The sequence below is a fragment of the Athene noctua genome, chromosome 6 (assembly GCF_965140245.1).
Source record: "Athene noctua chromosome 6, bAthNoc1.hap1.1, whole genome shotgun sequence".
NCBI lineage: Eukaryota > Metazoa > Chordata > Aves > Strigiformes > Strigidae > Athene > Athene noctua.
In genome coordinates this window covers 22961467-22988437 of record NC_134042.1, presented here as the reverse complement: position 1 = coordinate 22988437, position 26971 = coordinate 22961467, and the positions used below count along the sequence as shown (strand labels likewise).

The 26971-nt window shown below is 41.1% G+C and overlaps 2 protein-coding genes across 10 annotated transcripts in view; both read left to right on the top strand.

The window, feature by feature from the left end:
• The first annotated feature begins 6758 nt into the window (after positions 1-6758).
• DTD2 (D-aminoacyl-tRNA deacylase 2) lies at positions 6759-16083 on the top strand. Its single transcript, XM_074909855.1, has 3 exons — positions 6759-6938; positions 13489-13558; positions 15573-16083. The coding sequence occupies exons 1-3, from the start codon at positions 6831-6833 to the stop codon at positions 15896-15898; spliced, it is 504 nt and encodes a 167-aa protein (XP_074765956.1). The 5' UTR covers positions 6759-6830; the 3' UTR covers positions 15899-16083.
• Positions 16084-25067: 8984 nt separating this feature from the next.
• HEATR5A (HEAT repeat containing 5A) overlaps positions 25068-26971 on the top strand; it is a 65727-nt gene continuing 63823 nt past the window's right edge. For 8 of the 9 annotated variants that reach the window (XM_074909854.1, XM_074909853.1, XM_074909852.1 and 5 more), the window contains exon 1: positions 25068-25203. The gene's annotated coding sequence lies outside the window, so the exon portion shown is untranslated. Of the gene's footprint in view, positions 25204-25472; positions 25565-26971 lie in introns of those variants that run through there. The other variant, XM_074909847.1, reaches the window with a different exon arrangement.

Sequence of the window (26971 nt, the reverse complement as noted above, 5' to 3'; positions counted from 1 at the left end):
TCATAGCGGGAAGCCACATTATTTCTTGACGCGTGGTTTATTATCTTATTTGACTCCATGAATATTCATTAGAATTTATAATCTTCTATTATTTAGCTCACTGCATTAAACATCTGCTTTTTTTTCCACAAGACCTGAGGGGAAACAAGATCACCTTCTATTTACGATGGTTAAAGTCATGAAAAGATTATATATATACACTATTGTATTAACTGAAAAAAACATCAAAAACTAAAGGCTGATGGTAAATGAAAGTCCTACAGTTGCCATTTGTTGTAAGGGGAACAAGTTCCCAAAACATAATTTTAAGAAAAGCCCACTGATCAACATTACTGTATCTGTATACGATGCTGTGCTATGGCAAAGTGAGATACCCATTTGTGTTGTAATGCAGTGATCTTGCATTGAAAGGAATAAAATGCCAAAATCTGTCAACCCTCCTTGGCTCCTTGAGCTCTGGCAGTCTTGTTGAACTATGCTGCGAAAAAGGTTGCTGTGTTCTGGGAACAACAGCTCCAACAACTGATAAATGACAGACCAAGCATATAATTAGTGCCTCCTCAGACTTACCCAGTTTTATGATGATGCATGGCAAATAGCACTTGGGATGACTTCAGAGGTTTGCTATTCAGAAAATTTCCTAATGACCTATCATTTGTGTGCATGCTTTTCTGACTAGCTAAGGATCAGTATGCCTGAGGGGAAAAAAAAAATTAGAGGAGCTGTGGCTCAAGGAGAAAGCTTTTGGCCTGAAGCTGTGGTAAGAGTTTTATTTTGAAAGTCATCTGTATAAATGCAAAAAAAATGACATGCGCTGATTATGCCTGCACGCTCAACAGTAACTGGAGGCAAGGAGTCCTCCAGGTACACAGAGAATAATAAATGGCCTTTCATACTGTTTGTGAAAGGAGCGGAAAAAGCCATGTCTCAATCCCTGTACATTTTTAATAACAACATGAGGCTTTATGCCAATACACTGGTAATTTTACATATGCCATCTATTGAAAAGATGGAAACTCAAGTTCCAGCTCCTAGAAGATACTGACGCATTTTTGTCTATACCGATGTCCCCACATTACCATGAAAATTTCTCACTGAAAATGAAAAAAAATTATATTAACAAAACCACACCTCCGTAGTACTAATTGCAATTGCAAATGTGTTTGTGAGGTGAAGAGATCAGTGATGCAGCAATACGTGGGGAAGAGAACAGATTTTAATTCCTTTACACGGCAGGGGTAGAGAACAATATTCAGCGTAACAGGGACCAATAATACAGAGTCTGTGGAGCACAGCACAAGAACGTGGTGGACTCACCTCGGGTCTGCACCAAACCAACCCTGAATGTAGGACATGAAGAATGTAGGACCTGTGCTCTGCAGTGTCTGCAACAGGGCTGGGTCTAAATACCTTCTCCACTAGGAGAAACCCAGTTTGCAACACCCACCTAGATCAGGCAGGCAGGGGTTGGCCCCGGGGGCTTGAAGCAAAGCCACCACCTACCATGCTACCAGACCAGTGCCAGGCTCCGAGCAGACGGGTGGTCAGCAGCTCCCGATGGAGCACAAGAAGCTGAGTTCCACTGATCAAAGCCGGCCTGAGTGGGTATATGGAGCTTCCGCAGGGATGGCAAACAGCCCGTGCAGCTGCCGAGTCTCATTCAGCACTCTTACTCCTCCCCACTTGCTCCAGGCCTGTGACCATAAGGTTAGCCTTTTATACTTAGGTGGGTGCTTTTTCCCCTCACCGCTGTTTCACGTACTGTTCTACATCCAGGCAGTTTCCACGCACACCCTCCTGCTGTGTAGAACCCAGATCAGAAACTCAGGAGACCAGGGAAGCAAGTACAAAGACATCTGAATATGCCTGCAGGGATCAACCTGGATCTGGCAGTACCATTCCTAAAAAGAACAGAAAGCTGCTGACCTTTGAAGGACTCCTCTGGGAGTCAGTTTGGTGGCTCTGTACAACCTCCCTCTGAGTTCCAAAATTGAGTGTTGTGCTGAAACTCAATGCTGGCTCTGCACAAGAAAGGTCCAGGACTGTAGTTTATTAGATTAGCCCAGTTCTGTGAAAAAAATTGTATGGCTTCTAACCAGTATGAGGTGTTACAATTAGATACAATTAGATACTGTAGTTGGCTATTCCCACTGCTCTGTAGATTTCAGTGGAGCAGGATACAGAAGTCCCTTTAACATTAGCGTCTGTCAATCATGCAGACAAAGGTTTGGTATGGGAGACACCCAAGCAGGGAAAAAAATACAGCAGTTGAATGTCACAGGCAAATGAACATGCCTGACACCTGTACAGAAAAAAACTATGATTAATAGTGTTCTTATTTCCTTTAGGCAATCATGGTAAGCAGGCAGATTGCATGTCTTTGTCTGGCTACCTTTTCTCCAATAGAGCCAAATTTCTCCTTCTCACTTAGAAAAGCTGTAATTGTACCTGACACAGCTTTCACGCTGAATTTGTTATTTTGTTCAGAAATTTAATTAACTTGTGATTAACACATTTCAATACCTGTTTTGTAATGTATGAAAGATTAAACAAAATAATCTATTTTTGATAGTGTATTTAATTTTTGCTGCATGCTTTATGCCAATACTCTGATAATTTTACACATGGCATCTATTGAAAACATGGAAGCTCAGGTTCCCGCTCCTAGAAGATACTGATGCATTTTTGTCTATCGCAACATTAAACAAACATAAAATCAACTGCTCAAATCACAGGATTGCTCTTCCACAACAGGAATATCAGCCTTCACTGGAAACAAATCTGACATTCGTGGGGACAGTAAGTTGGCTCTGCTGGAAGAGCTGAAGAGGTATACCAACTCTGAAGCTACAAAACTGGGACTGAAGTCACAACCTCCCTCAGAGCTATGGTGCAAACCAACAAGATAAAAATCAGTGCCATCTCCTCCTCTCAATCATCTTCTCCCAGAAGTCTGCAGGCTTTCAGATCTGGGGCTCTGCTTGGAAGGCAAAGTTGATGAGAGTCTACACCTCATGTCTTCTATTTTTGGTAGCTTTACACAGGCAATACTTCTGGTCCTTGAGGGCTGCTATTCCATCTAATTTCTGCTGCTTGACTTCTGCTAGGGAAATTCTTCATGCTCTCTCTGCTTTCCTTGTTTAAATACCTCTGGAGGAAGGAGAATGATGGCTGGTAGGCAGACATACTCCTAACCTTAATGTCTGGACAGTGCTTTGCATAAGAGACAATAAATACAGTCATCTTAATGCATCTGCTACTTAGACAATAAAATTATTCTAACACCACTACCTAATCCTCTCTACACCCACATTGCTATTCAGCAGTATCTTCTTTCTTCCAACTAGCATTTCGTCTAGCAATTCTGAGGCTGTAGAAATAAGAAAGCTTGAGGTCTTTACCTAGACTGAGAAACAAGCTACAAAAAAAAAAAATCAGCAAATCTAAAGAGCCAGATAGCTCATCACAGATAGCACAAGTAGGCTAAGAGCTCAAAAACTGAAGCAAAATAGGTAAACTGGGAGCAACAGACAAGAAAAAGCGATCATCATCCAACAGAAAGGACTTGACTCAGTTCAGGATATAAGATTGTAAACATCACTTCAAAACCAAAACACACTATCATTCTGAGCTGTCTTGTGGCAGTTTCAACACCTCAGACAAAGATATGCAATATAATTTTTTTCTGTCTTTGAGGGATTGACTGATCTGTTGTTTCAGCACAGCCAAACTGAAGTGTATTTTATTTAAACATTAATCCCAGTGTACAAAGTATTTATATTATAGAGTTTTCTTTATCTTATGATGAAAATTTGCAATTCATTGCTGCAAATTCCACTTTCCAGACCATCTCTGATGATGAAAGTCTTCTAACAGCAACCTCTAATAACACCTCTAACAGCTAGCACAGCAGAGTCCATCAGTTCTGTCTTACCCTTCACAGCAGTAGTGGCATCCACCTGTGATTCTTTACTAAATGTTTCTAAGTTATTTAACTAAGACTCTTTCTTTCCTTATATGTGCCCTGCTACTTGTCATCTTTCCTTTTTTTTTTAATCTCTGTATGTGTGGGAAGAGAGAGTTCCATGTTGGACAATGGAGAAAATAAAATGTTTAAATCCAATTCTTCCCTTGACACTCTGCAGCCTTTCAGTTCTATGTGTCCCACAAGAGGTAGTTCTACCAAGATATAACCCTTACCAGCAACCTATTTTGTATCTTTGCTATCCAAGTGCCACTACAGCTTTGTATAGTTTCTCTTCAAAACAGATGACACTACCCTAGGGGCACTCTGTTGATGTGACAGCTGCTTGAAAGATCTTTGATCATGGTTTCAGACACTGCAGACAGAGGAATAACATCCAAAATGCATCTTGTCCCTTCAAAGTTCCAGACAACTACTGCCCCTGCCAAATGGTATGCAATACCAAACTTAATACTAATAAAGACAAAAAAATCATCCCTAGAGAAGAATTCAAGACCACTTGAGATCATTTTGGAAAGACCTCTTAGCATTTCATCCTCTGATAAAACAGGAGAAAGCCAAGTACCCGCAGAGGCAGAGCTTCCAGCGCCCACCCCCCTCTTTACAAAAAGATTCACTCCATTAAACTTACATGAAATATGCATGACCATTCAACACAAAGGGTAAGGAAAAACACATGTCCACTGAAATTTGTGAGAAATGGCTCATACTGCCATCTGCCCATCTGAAAGAGAACTGATGTGGAAATAACCAGAAATGTCTTCTGGATACCGTTCTCAAAATACCTACTCTCTGCTCCAGTGACAAGCAGAGAGAATACGAGAAATTCTGGGACTGCTGTCAAATCCAAAACCTGCAAAAAATGTCTTTCTATAATAACTGATAAAAATATCAATATATTTCATGCATGTATGTATTCTTTAAATGTCAGGAAGTTCTTTTCTATATAAAAACCACAATAAAATCTAAAATGTAACCAACAAATCTACTATCATTCTTTGGCATACAATGAGAGGCCCTTAACCTAACTATAGGCCAATAAGAATCAAGAAATTCAAGATGCATTACAACGAAATGGATTTGGCTTCCCAAGGAAAATATGACATAATTCCACCAAGAATTCATAAATAAATAATGATGTCATACTAATTTTCCTATACACTGTTTCACAGACACTTGTGTTGAAACTTGAACAGGAATAAGTGTTTGCCATCACATCCTGGTGTAAATAATGGTACTGCAACAAAGAACAATGAATATCCTCGTATAGTTATATCCCTTTATAATCTGTTTACATAATTTGCTCAAACTGTAGTATAATCCATTTTCCTTAACAATCAATTTATATCACAAACATACATGGAAAAATCCCTCATTTTAAATGGATTTCTACCTCATTAAACTCTTCTTAATGAGTCTGGGGGTACAGCTTTAGAGTAAATGAACAGAAGGTATTTTAAATAAAATTAGCTGAGTTTAAATAAAAACAGCTCGCACTTAACAATACCCTACAGCTAGCAAAAGTGAGCTAGTTTATGCACTAACCACCTAGTGCAATTTCCTCCTCTTCCATAAAGGTTTGCTTTGGGAGGAGCAACCTCACTGAACACTCATGCAAGAATGTTAAAATAATAGACAGCAGCCTGACAGATCCTCATGTGTAACACTGTCTATTCAGGAGTGTATAGTGCCCCATGCTGTGCAGTAGTAATCTTCAGTAATCTTACTCTTTGATTTGAGGCCAGGTAATAAAATTTGGCTTCTTACCTAGTTTGTAAAAATAAAATCTTCAGTCTTAAAATAAATTCAGTCACCGAATTCTGCATCACTCTACCCTGACTTTGCTGAAGCCTATGTCATTCAAAACTGTATGTGTCAGTACTGATAAACAGGAGGAAGGCACAACTCTTCTAATTTCAGAGCTGTTCAATGAATATCAGGGTATGTAGCCAAAAATATGAGAGAATAAAAGAAGCAGTTGCAAACTTTCACATTTTGTATTAGCAACGGGATCTCATTTCAGAACTATACACTTTTTCATATAATGATTTTAATCCCTAGCTATCCAGATCCCTTTTAACTGCATTCTTTTCCGCTCCCTCTGCTCCAAATCAGCATCATTGAAGAGAAATGCTCCAGCTTGCTATGTTCATCTCAGTCACCTGAAACACAAATATTACTTGTTCTTAAAGAAGTGACAAGCAATATTCAGATTAATAATTTTCTTTTTCATGCAGAAACTACGCAGCATACTATTCTTACCCCGAGCATGTAACATTTCCCAATTAGAAGACAAGCAGATTTTTCATTTCTCATCAAAAACCAGAAACAAAAACGGGTTTCCTGCTAGCTGCAGGGCGTCGGTAAACTGAGCTGTGGAAATACTTTGTTTATTCTGTTCCAAATCTCGTATCCTCGCTGCCTGGCCCCTTCTTAGAGATCACCAACAGATCACAGGCCCTGTTTTACCGTCTCCGAAAGGTATTTACTGATTTTCTCTCACATTTTTAGCAAGAACTTTATCGCTCGCGTGTCACGTAAACTACTTCCGAACACTGGCAGAGCCGCTGCAGTCCTGCAGACCCCGGGCCAGGCTCTCCCCGGGCGCCGGTTCCGGGCCTGGCTCGCCGCGCCCGTTGCTCCCCCTCAGGCTGCCGGCGCCCCGTCTCCCGCCCCTGCGCCCCCGCTTTCCCTCCGCCGCCTGCGACACGCGGGCCCCTGGGGACCGGGCGCCCAGGCCCAGCGGGCACCGCAGCGGGCGGCCGGCAGTGCCGGGAAGGCGTTACCCGGCGGCAGCGACCGGCGCTTCCTCCGGCGCCCGCCCTCAGGCCGTGCGGCGCCCGCCATGGCGGCGGCGCGGCCGGCGCAGGCCCGGGCCCTGCTGCAGCAGTGCGTGTCCGCCCGCCTGCAGGTGAAGCCGCCCGAGCGCGGCTCTGAGGCCGAGTGGGTGGAGGTAACGACTGCCGCGGGCCGCCACCGGCCCAGCTTCCCCCGGCGGCGCGGGGGGCGGCGGGCAGTGGGCAAACGCTCAAGCGCCGGCGCGGGCGGAGGGAGGGAGTGCTCGCTCGCTGCGGTCGTGGCCCGGCCGCCTTCGCAGAGGTGCTGCCGGCGGTGACGATAGGGGCGAAACTGCTGCCTTTCCCTGCGCCAGGCCAGGCCGGTAAACCCTGCCGTAATGCCGGCGGAGCTCCAGGAGGCCCCGGTTGGACCCGCCACCGGGCCGCTCTCCAGAGCGCGGGCTGCCGCGGGAGCGGCCCGGGCCGGGTGGGGTGGGGTGGCCCCGCTGGCAGCCCGGCCACCCCCCAGCCGCTCCTCTGCCCCGGCTCGGGGCGGGATGGGCCGCAAAAGGAGTAAGAAAACCAGTGAGTCAGAGTAAAGCCAGGGAATTCGTGTAGCGGTTACCATCGCAGGCAAAGCAGTCTGGTTTGGGGGAATTAGTTAATTTATTGCCTAGTGAACGTAAATATTTAGCTGCTGATTTGGATGTTGAAAAAAAAAAAGCCCAAAGCAGTTAGACATTTGAGGAAAAACACCCTTGTCCTTTTCGAGTCTAAGCTTTACTTCAGACACCTCTCCTACCCCATTCCCATTTTTCACCCCAGAGCCCTCTCCTTATCCCCTTGTTACCACCAAAGGTTACACTCCAACCCTTCAGTGAGACAAGGAGCAACACAGAAGTTCGGGGTCAGCGCATGGCAGCTTCTCTCTGCTGCGTCTTCTCATTCTTTCCCTGTCCCCCACAGGCTGCAGTCCCTTCAGGAGCATGGTTGCACCACCACCAAATGCCTTGTTTCCTCTTTAGCATTGCCTGCCCTTTCTTAAATACGTTTTCACAGAGGTGCTACAAACTCGGCTGGTGGGTGTAGGTGTGTACTTTGCTAACTGTGTGATAGTGTACGCTTGGAGAAGGAAGGCCAGGTAGAGCAATGGGACTATGGCAGAAATTCTGATTGTTTTTTTCCACATCACTAACCAGAAATGAAATTTAGGATGTGGACCACCACACAGGTGGGAATCACTGTCATTTTCTCCTTTTCCTGCCATAGTCTTCTGTTGGGAGAGGTAGGTGGGTCTGCAGGCTTTTGGGGCTATGTGCTGTCCATACAGCTCAGGGCTATTTACCAAACTGAAGGCTGCCCTTTGGGTTGCACTGTACTGCTGTAGCTGTCACTGTTTATGCGTTACCTACACTAGAATAACTCACCTATGCATAAGTGTGTATATATATATATATAGCTCAACTATTTAGCCCTTGGGGTTTTTTGGTTTATCTTTTGTCCTTAAAGACTCCTACAACAGAAGGGGCTAAATATAGTCACATAACTTTTTAAGTGAAAATTCTAGCATGTTTAAAGGGCTTATGAGTTCATTCAACAAATCTGAAGAGAGTTTAAAAGAGTAAGTCTGTCCCTAGGTGTTTCCACTGTTTGACTTTCACATTGTTCTTAAAACGTTTCTCTCCTTGTTTGAAAGAGGCAGGTGGATCCATAAGACCTAGTTTCTGCAGCATGGTCTGGGAAACCAGAATGTTTTACTCAGAAGAAATACGTGTCATTTCACAGACACTGTCTTGGGCTGAAGTGCATCTGTGTGCATTGCATTATTACCCTCCCAGTGCAAGGTTAATTATAGTGAAAGTTGCTCAGCACAGCATAAATTAACTACAGGAGAAATACCCTGTTTCTAGCTTGCTAATCTTAGAGGTAATTGTAGATCTAGTAAATAAAAGCAGAAATGTAGTTTTGCTGGCTGTCTTTTAAACTATCCGAAAAATAACGTATGTTATGGTTTAAGAGATATGATGACTAACTCTATTACAAGGAGGTTGGTTGTGCTGTTTATATTTTATCTCAAGTTTTAAATGGCTTAACCTAAATCACTGTGAAAGTAATAAATAGCACTAAAGGAATCTGCAAGAGATTTAGGTGATCTCAGCAGCAGATATTTTTCAGATATGAACCTTACTAATATTTGTCATGGGTACTTAGGAATCTTTCCTGGGTACCTGAGGCTTTTTAAGAGAAATCTGTTTTAAAAAGAACTAGTCACCGTGCAGCAAAAAAATATGGGAAGTTCATAGTTTCTTTAGTATGACTACTTAAGAGGTCATTGGAAGGAATCTTTGCTGCTGATGTTTTCTGGTAGGGTAATGTTGCTCCCTATATATTTTGCATGCCAACGCAAAAATAAAAATTATGGAATATAAACTAATATTTACATAAACCAGTGTGTTCCTGATTATCTATAACAACTTAAAAGTAGGTCTTCACCTTGAGAAATTTCTGGCGTACTATAAGTAGCACATTATGTAGGTGGCTTTGAATAGCCTCTGAGCTTTAAGAGACCCCTGTAGGTACTTTAGGAACTTCAGAGCCGATGTTCTTTATCTCGAAAAGGGTTAGGAGTGTACTTTATGTGAATCACTGCCTTTGTGTTTTCATGATTGAGTTTTTCTGGCCTGTTGAGGATTACTGGGGATGACATGTCTTGTTTATGGTGAAATGTTGGTTAGATTGCATCCATAAAAAGTTTATGTAAACATCAAAATACTTAGGAGGAAAAAGAAGGAATTCTCCTTTTAAAGGCAGGGGAGAAATAAAATGAGATTTTTGTCTATTTCACAACTGTGGGAGAAAAGAAACGTGAAATGAATATTCAGCTAAAAAGTAAAAAATACAAGTACTAAAAAATACACCTTATGCAATGAAAACTGTCTTTCCCTTATCTTCTTTCCCTTGATTTGTTTTCCGGTAAAGATAGCAAAAAGAGGTGCAAAGTACCAGGCACAGACTTGTTTTGTGACCTGTGGTAGATTATGCAATCTCTCTTTTCTGCAGCTGAATGTAAGAAACGTGAAGAAATCTTCTCATAGGGTAGCAAATCTGAACTTGAAACGGAAATGTCAAAGAATAATTTATATAAGTTAGTTTCACAAACTGGCTTCCGAGGGATTACAAAGTGTCTCTGATTTCATTATGTGTTGCATTATATTTTCCTGGGGGAAAAAAAAAAAAAAAAAGGAAAAAAATGGAGTAGAGATAACATTTTGCAGAATGTATTTGGGATTTGCTAATGAAATCCTGCAAAATTCAGATGAATGTATTTAGTGAGGAGGGTGAGGAAGGAGTTTGTTTTTCCTGCAAAAGAGCTGAAAAATCAGCGTTTGGGGGCAGCGTTGCTAAGGCTGGCTGGCTGGCCGACCTTTGGGGCTGGGCACTTCAGCCCTTCATGATGCCGGTTGCCTCGTTTGATGATTACTTAGGGTGTATAGTAAATGCCAGTGTTGCAAAGTAACTTGCTTTGCTGGTTTATTTATATAGGCACTTTACAGATAACAGTTATTCCACATAGAGCACCGTTTCTCTTCTCAACCACCTGGGTGTCATTACTAAGTTCCCTGCAGTGGCTGCTTGCACATCAGCATGTTGAATTTATGACCTTCTTATTTGTATTATTTTGCTTGGTTTTTCCTGCATTAAATACAGCTCTGAAGCGCAGTCAAATAGACTTTGATAGGTCACAGAGGCCCTTCAGCAATGGCAATGTTTTCGCATTGGTTTGAAAGGTTTACACATTCCTGTTACACTGGCAACAAGCAGGAGTCTTTGGGACTCCTGAAACACTGCTACAAGATCAGAGGACCGACATATATTATTATTAGGTTAGCTCTTGAAATTGCATTAAATTTTACATCTTCTATTCAATTAAGAAAACTAAAGAATAAAACAGACATAACAAGAGGCTGAAACATGATTGCACATGTGTTGAAAATAGTGGTTCAACCACAGTTTTCAATCATGTTACAAATAGTTGAATAGTTTTCAGCTGTAACATGGTTGAAAAGTGTTCTAGGAGATCATAAACGTGCAATATGAATAGAAGCATCCTCTAGCAGCTTTGTCTCTGAATTTATTTTTTTTTACTTAACCTTCTGTCCCTCTAATTTCCCTCAATATTCATGTCTCGTGATAAAAAGTATATTCAAAAATAGACATCAAATCATGAGAGAGGCTGGAAAAATAATGAATGTTTTTACTTAATCTTTAGCTGTCTGGCCTTAGGACTTGCAGATGTCACTTTATTTACCTTTTTGTCTTCTTTAAATGAACTGCTTGCAGAATATTGTTGCTTCTGTCTGTGGGACTAGGCAAAACACTGTCACGTCTCAGAATTTGAATGATTCTCTGTGATGCATGCTATATCATGGAGTCACTTATTTCTAATGCAGTGGTCCGATATATACAATGTAAATACGTTTGGCCTATTTTATCACAAGCGTTTTTATGGGTAGGTATGTGTGCATTGTTATTCTCTATTAGTATCTTGACACTGGTCTGTTTCTGGAATGAATATGTAGCTACACATGTAAGGATATCTAACTTTTGGCAGCCTGCATTTCTCTCCCTTATTTGAACAGATGGTTTGAAATGTCATTTGAGGTTCAGGCCATCAAATTTCTTACAGTGTTTATGAAATATGGCAGTCGTTTGGGAACCTGTATAATATTCTGCAGTGGTCAAAATGAGGTTTGAAATGAGCCATTTAAAGCTTTTGAAAGTTCTCGGCATGTGACTTTTTTGGCTACGAAGAACATTCTCTTTTTCCAGAAGTTAGTCACTAGAAAAATAGTTGAGAAGGCATAGCTCTTCTCAGTCATTGCCTCGAGCGTTTTGTTTAATCTCTGCAATAACAAAGGGATAAAATCTCATGTGTATAGCTAAATTGTCTTCACCAAAAATCTTTATCTTTTAAAGAAAAGGGGAAAAGAAAAATGAAGAAAAGAGAGGAAAATTAAAAAAATATATATTTAAAGAAACTATTCACATTTCTTATCCTTTTGCTTTCATAATGTCTGTAAGGGAAAGAATGTTGTTTTCGCGTATTGAGCCTGAGGGGAAGGGCAGGAGCGATTCACCAAAGCAATTAACGAGAACAATTAATTGAAAGAGCAAACCATTGAAATTCCTGGCCTGGGGTGAGAAGACAGGTAGCCCTTTTGTCAACTGTGACGACCAGTACTTCGAAATGGCTTTAGATGGATGCAGATACCGAGAGACTTGGGGAACCTGAATTTCGAACTTTTTTTCTGTCTTAGTACGCTTGCGTGATGAGCTCATGCACATTAACTTCTCCGCCCTGGAGAAAGCCAAGGTTCATTTCCATGAACACATACATGAACGGCGTGTCGGTAGGCGGTTCGGGAAGTCTGTACACCCTGTAGTACTCAGCCCATGAGGAATCAGGGGAAGGAACTCAGGGTCGGGGAAAGGGATATAAACCATTGCACGATGGCTGTTAGGCGCGCCCGCCTGGTGGGGCGCCCGGTCTTGCAAGAACGTAATAAAGAGTGCTTCACCCCGCACCCTGTCCGAGCCGATGGTAACTGGTAACTGAGCGTTCCTCGCAATGTCGATATTAATGACTCCCTCCTGACCCAACCTAGTGGTATTTCATAAACTGACATTTATTTTTCTTCTAACAAAAATATGAAGATACTTATTTTTGACAAAGCAGGGGTGAGGCTTTTTTAGATACTGTATGCCTGTGGATATTGTATGCCTTTTTTTTTTTTTTTCTTTCCTGAAGAAGTTAAACCATCGGGGTATACTCCTGCAAGAGAGGTAATTGCTGTTGGCTGCAGAGCTTATCAGTTTGTCTTAATAAAACACAGGCTGTTGCATATGCATTCCTTGTGAACTAAGCAAGAGAGTAGAAAAGCTATGCAAGAATTTCCTTGTGCTTTCTTCTCATTACAGGCCTAATTCTTCCCTTAAATAGATAGTTCTTACGAGTAGTCTCTCTGAATGCTAAAGAAGTGTCATATCCTTTACTCTATACAAATCAGGAGAAAGGGCCCATTTCACCGAAAAGATTTTATCCAAACTGTTAAAAAAATATTTTGAACAACTTTATAATATTCCGAACAACTTCATAGTTGTTGGTCATCATATTTAACTCTTTAGTTGGTCATCATATTTAAATCTTTAATTAACAGACTGTGTTTTTTCAGAATTATCCAGTACTTGATTACTTCTAACATCAAAATGTAATTCAGTTCACTGACAAGTTCTGTGGTGTTTGTCATGTTTCATAATTGGAAATAAACTCATATTCACACTGAAAATTATTTTATCTGTATGTATGATAGGAAAAAAGCTTAAATTATTTCCTCTACTGGATTTAAATACACTAATTCATCTTGTCACCTTGTTTATGTGAGTACTGTACATTGTACATTGCAACTACATTTGGCTTCACATGGCGCTAGTACATTGGCTTAATTAATCTTATGTAGAAGTATTGTGCAGATAATCAGTATTTATCTCATAAGCTTCCACAGTGTGGTGTCTAAACTTGATGTCTGAAGCTATACTAAGTAACTAAAACTACTCTTGGAAGCTTTTTTATAGTGTAGTTTTGTCAGTTTTGATACCAGTTTTAATGTTAAGTGTGTATGGTGGACAATGCAAAACATTGACATAGTTTTCTGTAATCTTTCGTAGATCCAGAGAGGGCTTGTTATCTACATATGCTTCTTCAAAGGTGCTGATGAGGATCTTGTTCCAAAAATTGGTATGATATAATCCTTATAAATTGTTGTATTGTTTGGAAAAGAAGCAAGCAGTAGAGGCAGAGAGGGCAGCAGCCATTTGGACAAGAAGTCATCAAAAAGCCATCAGATAGCATCATTCCAAAGCAATCACCTGGCTGAAAGAACAGCTTGGTTGGTCTTGTTTCTTTTGACAGTTGTCCATAGTTCTCACTGTCCATCTGCTCGTGATCAACCTGTTAAAAAATCGGTTCCCCTGATGACAACATTCTAGCAAAACAGAGGAAGTGTTACAGGACAGGACTAAATTTAGAGAAGACTGTTTTCAAATAATTCACGGCTTGACTGAGAAGCGTTTTAACACTGCTCACATTGTATGTGTAGGATATTTAAAATTACAGCCAGTAGAGGGAGTTGGGTGGATAGCTAAACAGTGTCCTTCCCATCTCTTTTCAGTGATAGTATATACACTGTTTGCTTTTCAAATGCAGCTTTCTGGTTCAGAAATGAAAAGAGCAGCATTTGCAGTTCTTTCACTCTTCACCACATGCACTTTAACATTTACATCAAAGCAGAGAGGATGCTCTGGATAAGGTCAAATGGTAGTGATCTCTGTCCTCACCCACAGTTGTTTTGGCTTGAGGTTGGTTGGTTTGGGTTTGTTTTCTTTTTTACTTTTATTTCATTTCTTCTCCTGCCTTTGCTCCATCAGTAGCACTGGATCATCTGGGAAATTCTGTGATGCCATGTATTCTAGATAAAAGCGCCCCTTTTCTTTTCTGTGGCTGGCTGATATTAGAGGTTTCGCAAAAGGTCATGTATCAGTACTCTGTTTCAGGTTACTTGCTGGGCCCAGCAGAAAGACCTGGCAGTGCACAAGCACAGGTGCTATTGAAAATGCTGAGAGCAGCTCCTGGGGGGTTCTCTCTTGGCCTTGGAGGGCACAGTCTTTCTGTGATGCTAAACTAAGTTGAAATATTTGAGTGTATTTAAAGCTATGATATGAAAATTGATTTTTTGCTTGTGAGAGTTTCATGAGAGTGTTACTTGAGAATAATGACCTTTTCAGCTGTCTGGCAGCTGAAACAAGTCAGAAAAAAGAAAGTTCTGTTTCCTGTTAGGAGATTGGTCTACAACCATCCTCATTAAGTGTCTGTATTACAGAATATTTTTTCCTAAATATGTTTTGAAACTGTTTAAATGAGTGGGTTTGATTTCTGAATCACAACTCGGTTCTTTTTGCTTCAAATAACATTAAACTTTTATGGGTTTGGAGGCATGACTAGTATCCTCACAGCTTTTACAGAGTTGGAGAAAGTTTGGGGGAATTACTTGATTTGTTATAGAAACATTGGAAAATATAACGTTAGTAAATGCATTGATTTTATTTGCAAGTTTATATATTCTGGCTTGTGGGCCAAATTGCATCTCTGATCTTACTGCCCATTTCCTCTCTCAAAAGCCAAGCTGGCACCTGCACATCTTGAAGTGGAGTGCTGAAGGGCACTCAGTCCACTTGAGATCAAACTGCTGAGCTGTGGCTTCAGCCCAGATCAGTGCTGGGTCCTGGTGCAAACTGCTGCAACCAGAATGAAAAGATGGCCAGGCAAGAACTTCTCCAAAGTACACTGAAGATGGTGTTATCTCCTACAGTGTGTAGTGTTGTGCAAATGTTGCCTATGTGAGTATCAGGCAATTAAGTTAGGGTCACTGGTTGGATCCTGGGTTCCCTTAGGGGTGTCCAACTAGCATCAACTTCAGGATTTCAGACAGCCAACCACTTCCCCCCAGAAATAACTCTTTAGTCTTATTATATGAATATAAATATCCTTCACATTCTTTATGATATTCAGACATGTTAGTTGGTTAATAACATTTATTGACTGTCTGTATTTCATTTCATTAATAATCATTTTTCTTTTACATGGACGGTTTGTCATGCATCACAATATTTGTTGAATCTTATTTATGATGTTATATTAAGTCCTGTTTAATTTACTTTAGTTACACTAACTCTTATTTTATTTTTATTTGCAGTCAATATGCTGTTGAATGTTAAATTAAGTGAAAATGAAAGCGGCGAGTACGTTTCTGTTCTTGATTTACCAGGTGATGTGCTAATCATACCACAAGCTACCCTAGGTGGTAAAGCGAAGGGCAGAAAGATGCAGTACCATGCAAACATTGAAAAAGAAAAAGGGCTGGAACTTTATTCTCAGTTTGTGACTGTGTGTGAAAAAGAACTGGCTGCCAATGCCAAATGCATGAAAGCAGGTGTTCTTGTCAAGCACGGAACATACGGAAACAGGCAGGTGTTAAAACTGGATACAAACGGACCTTACACTCATCTGATTGAATTCTGAAAAAATAAATGGTAGCCTGGATACAGTACTGGCTTTCAGCTGTCGGGGGGGTGGTTTTTTTGGTCTTTTTTTTTTTTTCTTCTCATTTCTAAGCATTAGTATACATTTGGGAGATACGGTGTAAGAAAAGACTTTCACTCATCTCTGCTGGTGTTGTATCTCATTAAATAGAAGGATACCTAAGACTGCTTTGTGATAACGAGTATGTGTTTTATATCCATATTCGTCTGAAGTGTGCTCAAAATAATTGTTAATAGCCAATGAAGATGTATAGTTTGAAAGGCTTTATTAATAAAAATGGGATAATGCATATGTTTCTTACTACAAAATTAATACTTTTGTCATTAGCTATTGTAAACTTGAGGAAGAGAAGTTTATAGGTTAAAATCAAAGAATGCTGTAGATGTATTTATTTGTTCACAGATTTCCTGAGTCAGACAATTTTTGTCTTTCTGTTTTCTGTCTATAAAATAGCAATGCTTTCTAGCTAACAAATATATTGAAAGTACAAATTCACTTAATTTCTGGCCTCTTAGAGAGTTGATACTAAATAAGATAGTCCATCCCCCTCATCCAGAGTGTGCGGGGGTGAGACACTTAAGGTAGCACTAGGACTGAACATGGACTATACAAGGAAGAAAAAGTGAGGCACATCTAGAACCTGAAGTCAAGGCTGTACCACTGAATTGCGTTCTTGAAGTCTGTACTCCGAAATCTCCTCTGATGTGTTTTGATAGGCTGCTTGCTATAGCTTGGTCTGTGTCCTTGTTACCTTGGTCTTGTTGTCTACTCAATTCTTTCATAAGAGAGCCTCAGGAAAAGGACTGAAATATTTAAATGAAAACAAAAATTAAAATGGTTATGATGTATGCTGCCATCTCATTGTTCCCTCAGCCCTTTATGCTTCTTTACAGCTTTTTGTCTATTAAACCCACAAGGCAGAGACTAGTTTATATTTCCTTTATATAGTGTTGGCACATTTGGGGCCCCATTCCCAGCTGACCCCCTATGCAGTACTGTCATAAATATTATTAACAGATGGTGTTAAGAAGATATAATAGGAAATTCTGTCTTGTAAAGCAGTAAGAACAGAACAGCTACATTAAAATCTGGCAAATTCAAAACTGATTCAAGTGCATTCATCCTATGAGTCCAGTTTCTCTTTTACTGCAGCATCATGTTTTTGAAGTAATTTAGAAGGGTTCAAAGTGAAATTAGACAATTATATGGTTTGCAGTAATCATCCAGAATTCCCATTTAAGTAATAAACTCCTCTGGAAAAGATAAACAAACCCATGGTTAGTGAGCATGTCAGCTTGTGCAATCTTAAATTGTAGGTCAGTAGTTACAAATATTCTGTCCTTATTTTTATTTTTTTTAAAAGCATAACTGAATGTGTGATCTGCAGGGTCAAACTATGCCATGAGAATCACATTTTTTGAACAGATAAAAAGCTCATAGTTTTGATAAGAGAGTAATGAGATTTTTCAGATTAACATAATGTATGGTTAATAATTATGAAACCTAAGGATGTTGAATTCCTGGCATCTGGCACTCTCACAATTGAAAACAACTATTCACACAAATGGCCTGGAAATATTAGCTAGGTCCCAAATGACATATTTATTCATTAATAATTAACCATTATGATAGACACAATATGAGTCTTCTTCTAAGTTCTTACTAGTGACATTTAAATAAGGTTGTCCTGATGTGAATAACTAATACAAATTCAATATGATCTATGTGCTTGAAAAAACTTTTTTTTATTCCTCTTTCTGTTGGAGGCCAAATCCTAAAAAGTGCTGAGTAATACCACTTTTCACTGGCCTTACAGGAATTACAGGTATTCAATCTATCTCAGATTGATCCTTTGAAGTATAATACAAAGTCTGCAGTTTTTAATTTTTTTTTTTTTTTTCCTGGCTCCAAAAAGACCTTTGGCAGCCTGGCAATTCATTCTCTATACTTCAAGAACTCTGCAAGTTCTAAACAGGATGAATTTGAAAATGTTCATTAAAAAACAGACTTCAGACCAGCTCCATCTCATACTCATCCCTTTTATAAAACACATACAAACTTAGGTATATTTCAGTGGTTCTTGGGATAAAACAGAACTGTAAAAATGTGGCATCCTTGTGTATTATCTGCCTGTTTCTGATTTGTGTATCCATCCTGGAATACTGATTTCTGCTATCTTCTGTTCCAGCGATTGGTAGCTTGTTAAATGCTGTGCCTTTTGTACTGCTTTATTTATATCTGCTATTGATTCACAATCCATTTACTGAAAGAAGCCATTTCTGAATGACATGATGGACCATACTGATGAAAAAATTGATTAGAATTATTTCTTCAAAGCCAAATGCTCATTCCTTTCTGCCATGAATATATGCTTTTAACAGATGACCTGACACTGCTTTAAATAGTTTCTATTCTATGACTAGACAAAAGCTTAAATAATTATCCTGTTCTATACTTAGAGAATATCTATTGGAAGGTGCTTAATATTCACCACTTCTTGAAATAAACTCTAAAATCAGGAGTCATCACTATGCTATTCTGATGTGGCCTCCAATTCAACTGTCACACAGTAATCATTATATCGGGTTTTTGCAACCTTGTTTGCAGCATACACACCCAGTGTGTCTAAGCTGAGCGTGCATGGACTATGAACTGTGCTCATAAAACTAATGAGTTCAGGTGCAGTAGCTTGTTTTCTAGTCAGCAGTATTCCTACTTCCTTCCCATCCCCTTTGTGGAAATATTTACCTCTGCTGCTACATGCAGTATGCAACATACAAATACTAATCTAGAATTGGAAGGTAATAAACAGAATGTAGCGCAGTAATACTAGTAATGCTGCAACTGTATTGCTATTGCTAGTAACAGTCCACAGGCTTTGGCCTGAGTTTACCAGACCTCAGGAGAGAGGTTTACCACATGTGCTTTGAACTTTCCCAAATCTTCCTGGAGCTTTGGTTTTACTTGATTTAGCTGTAACAACGATTTTTCTAATGACAGGAGACTATGGCTAATTTGTTTTGCTTTGTATGGTGTAACCACAGCTTTTATAGAGATGTTAATAATAAGTATTCTGTGTAGAATGATATATTTATGACTAACGTGTTACGGTGTACAGAAATAAAGGCCAGTTAGAACAGCAGCAACCCTGAGAAGTGAAGACACCAGCTGCAGTGTAGAGTAGAGGCATGGGTTGGTAAGAGATGGGGCACAGGCTGGCACTGGAGACCCCAAGGTGGTAAACTTGCCAGTGGTCAGTTAAAGACATGCAGACCTGGAGCTGGACAAAACTAGTTTTAGGGGTAAAAAGAGAGAAGAAAGAACAAGTAACTTAAATAAAATACAAAGTATATACTTGCAGACCAGTGAAGAAAAAGCAAGGTGGGAAACTTTATTAGAAAACTTTATTAGAGAGATATTTCCAAAAGAGAAAAAAGGAGAAAAAGTAGAAGAAACCATAAACACCAGCATTATTCTCCTACTGGCACAGGACCCTGGATGCTAATGATCCGCTGTCTTCCCTCCACCAAATGAAAGCCACAGGGAGGTGAAAGGATAAGCATGACACCAGGAGAAGGCACAGGTACTAGGTAGTGCATGTATAACAATTTTAACTAGTAGTATTATTGAGACTTTCCATACAATTTCTTTATTTTTATTTCCTTTATTTTTCTGCAGTAATTAGATATGGACTAATAATAATTCTTTGGTTAGGCTGCTAAGGTTGCAACTATACTACTAATAAATTCTGTGTGACTTCGCACATAGGGTGGGTTTCTTTTTGCCTGTAAGAAGATTTTGCACATAACAGCTCCTGCAGACTGTTGCTTCCCCATGTTGAAATGGCACTCACTTGACGGACTGCTGGATATTAGTTAGCTTTTGTGGTGTTATTCACTGGGTCCTTTAATGCAGCTGTGATGTCTGATCTCATTTACCACAAAAACTGCATGAAAGTTTATTTCTTCATTGTGACTCAATGCAACCACTGCTTTTTAGCCCCTTCTTGAGAACAATCAGTTCTATCAGGCATGTACTTAGATTTTAAAATATGATCTGGTGAACCTCAATCTCACCTCTGGTATAAAAACAGCTTCTCTGAGGAGGAGGTATGAATCTTTTAAGCCTCCATTATTTTCTGCTTTTAGTCTCTAATAGTTTCTACTTTGCTATATGGTCTCCTTCAAAAACATTACACCTTCCTGAAGCCAGAGTGGCAGTATGCCAGAGTGGCCTCCAGAAATCCACAGCTCCGTTACCTGAGGTCTCCTCCTATGTGATGGGCTTAGTTCCTTAACTTCTTTGCATCTCAGTTCTCATCTAATAAACGAGTATTGCATTTTTTTCATTGTGTCACTAAAGACTGTACATTGAGCAAAACAATGACTATCACTATGTTTAGTGTATTGCACAGCACAGTGAGGCTGGACATCCGTGAGATCCACCAGCTACTTTAGAAATCAGGGTCACAACTGCTGGATGAGAACAGAAATCAGAGCTGCCTCCTTACTCTCTTTCTTGGGAAAACAGCACCTAAAATTCGAGACTCTTTCTAAAGATTTTAGTGAATTTAGTATCTCCTATTCCTTCTCATTTTCTTGAAGTTCCTTGAAAGCAACTCAGAATTTGGGAATCCCTACAATATTCTGCTACCAGAAGTTCTGTGCAAATACAGTTGAAAAGTAAATGGTGTATGTGGACAAGAGAAAGAAACAGCAGTTAGAATAGCCTGAATAATATGAATGTATTGCACATTTTCTATTTAAACTAATTCTGTCCACTAGTTCAATTACTGCCAGTGTGTGGCTTTGGGCAAAGCAATTTTCTGCTCCACTTTTTCCATCTGTGAGACAAAAAAAGAGTGAAAACGGAGGAAAAAGAGGTTTAAAACCACTACTTTTTTCCTCTTTTACTAAAGGCAAAAAATGACCTCTGGTTCTCTTTTTGCACTGGAAGACAGTACACTCTCACCTCTTGTCACCTTTGCTGGAGCTACAGGAGTTTGCCTTTCACTACCCTTTACTTTAGCCTCTGTCTCACAAATGTGAGTTGAGCTAATGTCCACAAGGCACTTTGAGCACCTCAGTGAGCAGTGTGGTATCACTGCAAATAACACCCCATACTAGTCCTAAAGTAGGAACAGACAGCATGGAAAAGCAAGTAAATGGTATTCCTTTTGCACTGTTCTAGTTCACATATATTTATGTATCTTGTTACTCTGAATTTAAGATTACGTTCTATTCACTTTAATTGTATTTGCCTGTGTAAGTGCTGCAATATATGCCCTATTATGGCAGCATGTATTAAAAACGTGCAAGTAAGGAGCTTAAGGCTATTTAGATGTGCTCTGTTAGAAAAGAGATTGCAATAAAGGTTTTGGATTAACAGTGAAAGCAAAAGATTCTTGGGAAGCCTTAATATTCAGTTGGCAATCCATCTCTAGATCTCATTAATGTGCAGCTAATTCTTGTCAGAATACTTTATCCAGGATTCTTCAGGTATTTAATTTTAAAATTTAAAAAATGATATTATTATATTTTACCACTGAAGATTGATCATTTATTCACCCATTGAACTCTTTGAGATGTATGTGCCATGGTTTCAGTAGGACTCGTTTCCCTTTCTTATTTCTCACTTCCATTTTGGTAGCTGTATCTAACATCATCTAGGCCTGCATAATATTTTTTTTACATTTTAGGATTAAAAATAACAGCAAAACTGTGTAATTGCCTGGCAGGCCTTGTATTCTTGGATAGTACAGAGAGCAACTCTACTGGAAATAAAAGAAATCTAGCAGTATTTAAGCATGAAATAAAACCATATATTATTTTTTATATTAAATGTGTAAAAAAGAAACTTTCACAACTAAGGCTGTGCAAAAACTAGGACAGACCAAACTGCACTGGATTCTACATTCCTCCAGAAAGCATCTACTCCAGGGACCTGAATGTTTCACTTTGGGGATTAGAAGCACTTTACGTAGTTAGGGTCTTGATTGAGGGAGCACTGATGGACAGCCATGGCTGCCGAGAGCTGCAGTTGTAATGTTTACAGGCAGATTAATAATTTTACCAGATTAAAGCCAAATGTAAATTGCCTGTTGCTGTTGGTGTAACTGTTTGCAGAATCAGACCTTAATGATCTGACTCCATATTTAAATAGGTGTATTGAGTGTATAATGTAATTGCAAAAATAAAGTAAAAATAAATGTTTAATCTTATAATTAACCTGAAGACATTCCTTTTTACTGGTTTTAAAATATAATGGAATTTGGTTTTGTTTGCTATGTAATTATTTGGTGATGTTTCATCTGCTTTAAATCAGGCCCCTATTCCTCCAGCTCTTACTCATGCATAGACAGTCCCACTGAATTCAAAGGAATACATTATTTTCTCTTTCTCTGGAGTCACTGAGAGAAGCTGCAAGAAAGAAAATATTTAGCTCAGAGGCATATGTGACTATAGATATTCTACTATGACTGGAATTTGAATGACAGAACTGATTCATGCTCTAGATCAGTCAACCCACTTTACCAAAATAGACTTAACTAATGCGAAGACTAATCAGTAGGTGTGTGCATTGCAATTATTTGCCAGTTGTTTATTTTATTAAGTGATTTGCTATTGAAGCTCAGTCAGGACTTATGGGGAAAGAGGGAATTGAATTAATACACGGTGAGTACATTTAATTGACATATTTTTGTCTGGTTTAGAACAGAATACTCTAAACTTGCATGACAATATTTTTAAATTTCATACTGAAAAGGCAAAAAGATAAAAATGGCATGTATTACTGCTGAAGTAATGTTAATTTGAATCAGTGCATGGTTAACATTCTGTTGACCAATTTAGGGAAAAAAATAATATTAAAGAATCAAGTTTAGCAATATATCCAACAAATACAGATTTCTACCTTCATATAAGCACTGCTGACACAGAGCAACCCTAAATCCAGTGTACCTGGTGATGCAGGGAGCATCCTGCATCAGGATCTCTTGTTATTCCAACTGATTCATACAAGTTCAGCATCAACACAGCATTACTTAGAGCTAATACCATGTATACTGGGGGCTGGGCAAGATAATTCTTGGGAAGCTCTGAGCAAGACTGTGTTTCTTACTGGTGATGTTTTGTCTCCGCCGGTGCTCGAGTAAAATTCAGCATTAGGAGATAGTAATCTTGAATGGGTCTCTGCCTGTTACCACAACAGTGAATAATAGGAGCAATAACGATAATAACAACAATAATCTTCTAAAAATCAGTCTAGATTTCATTTTGTTTGTTTGTTTCTGAGTTAAACATGATCAATCCTTCAGAAATATTACCAGGTCTTTCTGTTACCTCAGAACTGTCAGACAGACCAGCCTTTGTTTTTCTGGAGTTCATTATGGAAAACGTCATAGCACCAACAGTCTTTGAATATAAATTGTTCACTTGACCTTTCTCACAAGTTGAATGGCAGATAGCTTTATGTTGAGCAGCAGCAACTCATCTTCCGATCAAAATGAAGTTAACTGAGTAAATAGCTCTTTCTGGGGGTGTACATTTTTTTTGATACCAGGAGTTAACACCTTTATACCAATAGGAGTTTGTAGAGATGATTTCTCTGAAATATACTATGGAAATAGTTTTCTGCTTCAGGTATGAGGCATTTATGTATTCTTCATTACTACATCCATTGGCAGAATTCTTTTGTAAAAGGTCATTGCATCAGTGCTTGTGTTTCTTTATCACAGGCAATGTAGTAAAATTGAAACCAGTGTCCATATACAGTAATGCAGCCTGGTGCTCTCGGCATCTGTAGCAAAATGCAATCAGGCAGTTCCGTATGCACTTTTTGAAATATTCCTCAGTGCCACCAGCTACTGAATACAAATATTCACAGAGGATCACACTGTACATAAACTTTACATACTGAACCTATTTGAAGATGAGTTTACAAGCCTATGTAAGGGCTAGGCACAATTTTGGCTCCTATGCTCATGCATCCCAGTCATTATTCCCTCCCCACGATGTTTTGCACCGCTTCAAAGAAGATGGCCTCAGAGAACTCTGTGGAGAGGAATCTGTTTTCCACTCAGAGGTTTAACCAATGTCGCCCTGTGGGAATAAGAAGACAAAAGATCATCTTTAAGATTTGTCTAGACAAAACCAGTCTCTGATTCCAGAAGGCATTATTTCTTCATCAACTTTGTAGCAGCAGCTAAGGTAGCAGAATTGAAACGGAACGTCTCAGCTCCACCAAACTAACTTGTGGCCAGCAGAAACCAGACCTGATGTCTGTCTTCCAGTTTGTTCTGCTAGCTAGTTGGTAGGATGCAAAACAGTCCAGACATGGCTGGGCATCAGCTACAAAACTACAGTAAGATTATCCCCCCAATAGAAATTTTTTCATGACCAGTGAATTCGCTTATGAACTTTTCCAAGGATGTAAGTCATTCCCAGCAATGTAGCAACCTCTGTCAGTTGGAACACCTATGCAGCAGGATAAAAAAACCCAACCCCAAAAACAAGCCGGGAAAATCCTAGAGGAGCCCATGTCTGACCTTGTCAGTAAGATGCAGAATGACCCGGTGACTTAGGATCCTGTCTCGATTTGCGTTCAGAGCTTACACTGGTGACACCCAAGTGTAACAACTTTTGACAAATGGTTAAGAACGTAAACGGGCGGTTTCTGTTACTGTACTGGTGTAGCACCAGGGGCTCTGTCAGGAAAGTACAGAGGGGTGCCTGTGGGGTGGAGTGAAATCAAGTCATGACAGGCTCTGATCACCAGGTACAAATGTACAAATCTCAGCAGTGCCAACTGAGCTACCTTTAAAAAAAATGAGCTATCTTAAAAAAAAGAAAAGGTCACCAAGAGGGTTTTGTTGCCGCTGTTTTCGGTGGGAGAGCGCTGACTCGGGGCCGCGTGCCCCTCACGCTGCTGCAGCGAGCGGGAGCGGCGGGGCGGGGCGGCGCGACCCCCGGGGCGGTGACCCCGGCACCTCCCCGCGGCGTTGCGGCTGCCACCCGCCGCCGCCCCGGGGCTTCGCGCTGCGCGGGGCCGCTCGATGGCTCCGCGCCCGATTGCACCGCCCTGAGCAGCGGCGGCAGCGCCCGCCCCCGCCCCGCCCTCCCCCGCCGGCGGGCGGCAGCGGCGGCGGCCCGGGCGCAGGCCCCCGCCGCCCCCCCGCGCCGGAGGAGGGCGGACGGACGGACGGACGGACGGAGCCGAGCCCCGCAGCGCCGCCGTCCCGCAGAGCGGCGCGGGAGCCTTGCGGCGGGCCGGGCCGAGCCGTCCGGGTACTGCGGACGGAGGGGAGGGACGGCGGGCGCCGGTCCTGCCCCCACAGCCTCCGGGGCAGGCGGCGAGCGGGCGCCCGCGGGGCGGGAGGAAAGGGGCGTGGGGAGCCCCGGCGGCCGCCCGGTCGAGGGCGCGAAGGCCCGGGGAGGGGCACGGAGCCCCCGCGGAGGGGAGGGCGGGAGTAACCCTGGAGGGGTGCCACCCCGCAACCCCACCGCCAGGCGGGAGGGGATGCCCGGGCGCGGCGCGGGCGAGGAGTTTCGTGAAGGCAGGCGGAAGGGCTGGGGGCAGCCGGGGAGCTCGCCGAGGGGCTGCGGCTGCCCGAGGCCTGCGCCTGAAAAGTGCTCCATCACCCCGGGGGTGGGTGAGGACAAGCGGGCTGGAGAGCCGGCGGCCCGTCCCGCCCCGCCCGCCGGCGCGGCGGGGCAGGTCTGGCCCCCGTGAGGGAGCGGGGAAAGCCCTTCTCGCCGCGGGGGCGAGGCGAGGCCGGCCCCACGCGTGCTGCCGTCCGAGTGTGGCCCCGCCACGCCGCCTGGGTGTCACGGGAGGGGCGGGAGAGCGACCGTGCCCCCGGGTTCGGGGCGGGCAGGAGTCGGGCGAGGGGGGTGTTTGCCCGGTGCGGGGCAGCGCAGATCCGAAGGCTGCAGGGACAGCAGGCGTTCCCTTGCAGAGAGGCTGTACGGTTTTAGGGTCTGTTTTTACGTTTGCCTATATATCTTGGTAATTAAGGATATTTTGGGGGAAGGGTAGCAGTATTGGACATTCTGGTATGCAAAAATGTTATTGCAGGCTTTTGCAGTTCGAATTCCTGGTTGTCCACATAGGACTACGAGCAAGTCTGTGCGTATAACTGGTAAAAACTTCGCACAGAGATGTAAAACCTGTAAAGTTGCATTAGTGTTGTCATTTTGGAATGAGGGAAAGAGTAACAGACTTAGTAAGTTTAGATAAAATAAGAGTAAAGTTTATTGCAGTGTGGGTGGAAGGGTGATAAGAGAGGAGGAGGACAGATAAGGCAAGTTCAGCTTTGTGCTTCTATAAATGAAATTTGATGGGCTTTGGAAGTTTAGATTCATTATTTGTAATGTTTAAGTCTGGATTTTAATTTAACAAGACTAAACGTTTATAGTTTTGGCCATGAAATTGTACTAAACTTTTATTTTAGTCTCGCATGCCAGAAATATTTTTGCTGTCTTCAGAAATAGTCGAGCCATAGAGTATGTTTTGGTGTTTTGCCACATGATGCACAATATTCTCAACTCCTGTATGAAATACCATTTGAGACCCGGAAGATAGATTACTTCTAGTTGTGTGCTGAATGGAGTTTGGGTTTCTTTTCCTTTTCCTGATAGTTTGACACAATGAAAAGGGGGTGGGGGGAGGGAGGAAGCCGGTTTAATGTTACACTGAGTCTAGTGATATATTGAAAACTTGTGCTTCATTCTTGAACAGAGGATTGGCTTTATTGTCAGTGAAGTATCTGAGTTACTGATTAGTTCACGATGTTGTATCCCAGCATGTCAGAAACTTTGGTAATCAATGCAGGATGATCTTCTGTTTTAAAATACAGAACACCCTAATGAGGCAGGAGGTTAGAAACACATCACAAAAACATTTTCAGATCGTAGGATGTTTGTTCTATTCATTTTTTACCATTGCAGTTTTTACTGGGCTTCGGGAAGCAGAACCTTAAAAAAGACTTAAAGTATGCTTTTTTGATTAGCAATGTAGATGTAGACATGAAACATCTATACAGTTACGTTTTTG

Excerpts from the sequence above, each read along its gene's own strand:
- DTD2 (XM_074909855.1), top strand. The coding sequence starts at position 6,831 with ATGGCGGCGGCGCGGCCGGCGCAGGCCCGGGCCCTGCTGCAGCAGTGC. Across the intron at positions 6,939-13,488 it reads CTGAGGCCGAGTGGGTGGAG|ATCCAGAGAGGGCTTGTTAT; the intron begins GTAACGACTGCC and ends AATCTTTCGTAG. Across the intron at positions 13,559-15,572 it reads GGATCTTGTTCCAAAAATTG|TCAATATGCTGTTGAATGTT; the intron begins GTATGATATAAT and ends TTTTATTTGCAG.